At 42.2% G+C, this 4515-nt stretch overlaps 1 protein-coding gene across 1 annotated transcript; it reads right to left on the reverse strand.

Moving 5' to 3' along the window:
- Positions 1 to 231: 231 nt before the first annotated feature.
- Positions 232 to 4144, reverse strand: LOC142748271 (caspase-7-like). The gene is made up of 4 exons (XM_075855372.1): positions 3937 to 4144; positions 2237 to 2409; positions 1985 to 2114; positions 232 to 720 (listed from the first exon to the last, which is right to left on the reverse strand). Exons 1-4 carry the CDS (start codon positions 4142 to 4144, stop codon positions 500 to 502), a joined length of 732 nt encoding a protein of 243 aa, XP_075711487.1. The 3' UTR covers positions 232 to 499.
- Between the last annotated feature and the right edge of the window lie 371 nt (positions 4145 to 4515).

Here is a 4515-nt window from a genome sequence, read left to right on the forward strand (position 1 = left end):
AGAAAATACATTTATTATTTCAACATAAATATGTAAACAAAATAAATAAATAAAATACCAGTCAATCATTTCTAAAGCAAAAAAATAAAATAAAATTTCACATTTAAGCGACAGTTGTCGATTTAAAAGGCCACATTGTATGAACATACTCCAGTGTGCATAATATTTTATAAATTTTTGTGCAGTATATATTGCTGTTCTTTATGTATGCCCTTCAGAAATGCGCCATAAGTTTAGTCTTGTTAAGATGTGGGCATCCGGTACAGTTGTTCACCTGTAGGTATGTAAGGCTTCAGAGTTGTATGTAGGGTTTGCTTGACTTGGGGAAAAAAAGGTGTTCCCTTAACCCAAGGCAGAGCAGCTTGGTAATGCCCATCTCTTGCTTCCAGCACTTAGGGCAAATGTCTTAAATACCCCCCTAGCTACACTTTGTGTGGCTGTCAGACCAGTGCACATTGTAAAGCCACAAGTCCAAGTCTAGACATAAGACTAATTTCCACTACCTCCGGAATGGGTACAGCTCTCTAGTAAGGTTTGTAATGTAGCATGGCATCTCTTTGCAACCTCCATTCTGCCCGTTACTTTCAAAGTTGTAGGCCACCCAATAAGCAAGTCGGGTAAGTAGTTGAGTCAGTTCAAGATCCTTTTCGCTCCCACTTAGCAAATCACATAATGTTTTTAGGAAGAAAGAGCCAGAGGGATTATTGAAGGCTGCATAACCTGAGAAGTAAAGGGATACAACAAGAATTAAAAAGGTCATACCAGTCCACATAATTTCCCATTACATGCAACGAACAGCCCTGTTTCTGGATATCTGATCTTCTATTTGTAAAATTATTGCGCTACATCACTGGGGAAAATCCCTTTTTGGATGACAGATAATTTTGCCAACATAGATAGGCAATTTTCACTCCCCTACCACCATATACTGTCCCATTAATAGGAAGGAAGATTTTAATATTCAAATATTTCAGGCTCTAAGGCTAGGTAATAACACAAAGCCATCACCGTTATGTAGATGATGGGAAATGGGGGCTGTACGAAGGAGCCCAGACCGTTGGGAGGGTCCACGTGGGATTACAAGCATCCCTGTGAATTCCTTTTGAAGGTTAGGGTGGTTTGCAAGCTAACTGTCAGATAGGCCACAGCTGTGGCCCAATGGCAGATATCACCGAGCAGACTGCTCAGTCCGCCCTGCAAATGGCGGAAAAAACTCCCACCAAACCACCCTGAACTTTGTTTTACTTTTGGCAATACAGTGGTTATGTATTCTCTATACAGAACAGCGGTGTTGCTTGTTTTACACTGAATCAGTCAGTCCCGCGGACCTGACGGGTTCAGTGTCGGCGGGTCCTTTGTGTCTGTGATATGCAGGATCCACCTGTAATCGATCACATTGAAGTTATGAGCTTAGATGTGATCATTTACAGGTGTATCCTTATGTCTCATGCACACAACAGTGTGCGCCGGCCGAGTCCTGTCAGTGATCCGTGGAATCAGTTTTCACGGACCCGATTCCCCCGCTAAAGTGAATGGGTCCGTGAAAACTATTTCGTGCCACTCGGATGCTGTTAAAAACGGTCCGAGTGGCACATCTGTCATGTGCAACTGGCTTTAGTGTCAGACACACAGGACCCGCTGACACTGAACCTGTCAGGTACACGCGACTTATGGATTCAGTTTAAAGTGAACGATAGAGCTGTTCTGTATAGAGAATACAGAACAGCTGTATCTCCAAAAGTAAAACAATTTTTTAATAAAAAAACTAATTACAAAGTTACACTAAACACACTGACATCTATTTATTTAAAAATAAAAATGCCTCAAAGGTGTTCATAGCCTTTAAAGTAAGAATGGTATGTTTTGTAATCTCATATGATAGATGAACGATGTCCATCACAAATGGTGATTCGTGATGTTTTTTTTACTGCAGGTAATTGTTGGATCATTTACTTTAGTATATTCTATACTTGATTTACTGTACCTGCACTGCTTGCAAACATGACCATCGTATCCCTTGGGAGGTGGTCGATGTGAGAGAAGGCACTTATGTGCACTGGGGCACTGTCAGTCTCAAGGACAGCTCCTTGATCCAATATGCTTCCTCTGCATGCCTGGAACCAAAGACATCAGGTATTATAATGCGGCTCATCAAAGAAACATTCAAACTATGTGAAGTCCAACCATATTTATCCACCAGCAAGTTCATCACCATTGGGTGCATAGTAATTCTCACCTGTATAAAGAATAGTTTGGGTATTCCAGCCAGTGCTGGGCTGTTGTGTGGAGAGATCAAGTCATAGAGGTCTCTGAGCAGAACAGGTTCACCATAGAAGTCATATATGATACCTTCTTCACCATGGCTGGAGAAGATGCTGACAAAACAATCACCTTGTGGCTTCTTACTCTCTGCAGAAGATATCAGAATTACTAATGCTAGCCATCGTTCCTATTACCACCAAAACATTTAAAGATATAATAACAGTACATTACACCAGTGGCGTAGATAAAGGCTCATAAGCCCTGGTGCAAGAGTTCTTCTTGGGGCCTCCCCTACTTCTCTAAACGACATGGACTTGCCCTTAAAGGGGTTGTCCAACCGGACAACTGATGACCTATCCACTGGATAGGTCATGAGTATATGATCGATGAGGTCCGACACCCGGACCCCGCACCGATCAGCTTCTCCAGCTGCCTTTGGGCACCGGACGTCTATGCCGGAAGCAGATGGCTCCGACCATGGAATAGCGGCCGAGCTGCAGTACTGAAGTTCGGCAGCACGGCCGCTATGTAACGTACGGAGCCAACTGCTTCCGGATCCATACATTGCATACTGTGCAATGACATCCGGTGACGGCAGGCAGCCGAAGCCGCTGATCTATGTGGGGCTCCGGGTGTCGGATCTGCACCAATGTTTCAGGAGTCTGTGTAGTTTACTACATAGGCTCCAGTTACTACAATATCTGTAGACAGATATGGTGCGCGGGGCCATGGGCCTGGCTTCAGTGCCTGGTCACAACTGTGACCACTCAGACATTTATAGATATGCCACTGATTACAACATGAGGATCAGACAACAATATACGATTATGTGCTTTCAGACACCATTATTCATCTGAGCTTAAAAAATAAATGAAAAAATTGGCCTTTACGCCATGATTGAGACTTTAAAAGAGGCAATAAATGTGCCCAGCAAAAAACATATCTCCTCTGCCTCCATAATTATCAATTTCAGGAGAGCAAAATTGGTATATTAATCGGAAACATGGGGTTATATTTGCTAACTAGAACATGAGGCATAAGGGTGTATTAAGACATTGCGGCATTTCACCTGCAAAACTGCACGACCAAAAAAACGCAAATTGCAGACCTGAGGTGGCACACTACCAGCCCATTTTGATAATAGGATGTGCCGTCAGAGTTTGAGTTAAAATTTCTTGTAAAATCAAAGGAAACATATTCTATGGGAAACCAGCTCCACTAACCCAGAAACAGCACTCTATAAATCTCCTAAAAATCTTGTTATAGTACAATAATTACTTCTTCTTGATCTAAGGTACTAGCATCTCAACATCCCTCCTTGGTACTCTCTTTTTTTACCTTTTTGTACCCTCCTTCCATATCTAATGCTTGTTCTCTTTCTGATCTCTAACTATAACCTGAATGAGAAAACTAATTATTTTGGAGCCCAATTAGCCAGAGAGGCCACAGAAGAGCATCTGTTTCTCTCTGGGGGACCAAATCTTTTATGGACAGCATTATAGGCAATGTGTAATGCTTCATTTCCCCTGTGATGGCGCTGCAGGGGAATTCAACATTTGCAGCTGTGTTCCCATACAGGTTATAAAAATTATTGCTGCGTTGGATAGTTACTAAATAGCTCCCCCTCTGTTGACAGAGTAACTGCATAGAAGTTTATCACACAGTGCTCAGTACCTTTCTGATAGATTTCTCTGATTTCACTGCCGCTGACATCTGTGTGGAAAGACACTGCAAATCCGAGATTTGAAAGTACTCTGTGAAGGCGTTTTGTGTCATATTTGACACCTTTCCGGGCTTCTAATGTTGTCCCATTGCCTCCATTTTGGTTGCGAAACTCTGTAATTGCGATGATAACAGCGCGGGACTTGGCCACCTTCGACATGATGAATCACTAAGAAAACAGAAGCGGGGAGAAGAAAAAGACTGTATTAGGCTGCGTTCACATCTGCGTCAGGGCTGCGTCCCGAAGTTCATCTTTAGGCTGGGTTCACACGGCCTATTTACGGACGTAATTCGGGCTTTTTAACCTCGAATTACACTACCGTTCAAAAGTTTAGGGTCACTTAGAAATTTCCTTATTTTTGAAATAAAAGCAGTTTTTTTCATTGAAGATAACATTAAAAGAATCAGAAATACACTCTATACATTGTTAATGTGCTAAATGACTATTCTAGCTGCAAACGTCTGGTTTTTAATGCAATATCTACATAGGTGTATAGAGGCCCATTTCCAGCAACCATCACTCCAGTGTTC

This window comes from Rhinoderma darwinii, chromosome 3 (assembly GCF_050947455.1).
Source record: "Rhinoderma darwinii isolate aRhiDar2 chromosome 3, aRhiDar2.hap1, whole genome shotgun sequence".
NCBI lineage: Eukaryota > Metazoa > Chordata > Amphibia > Anura > Rhinodermatidae > Rhinoderma > Rhinoderma darwinii.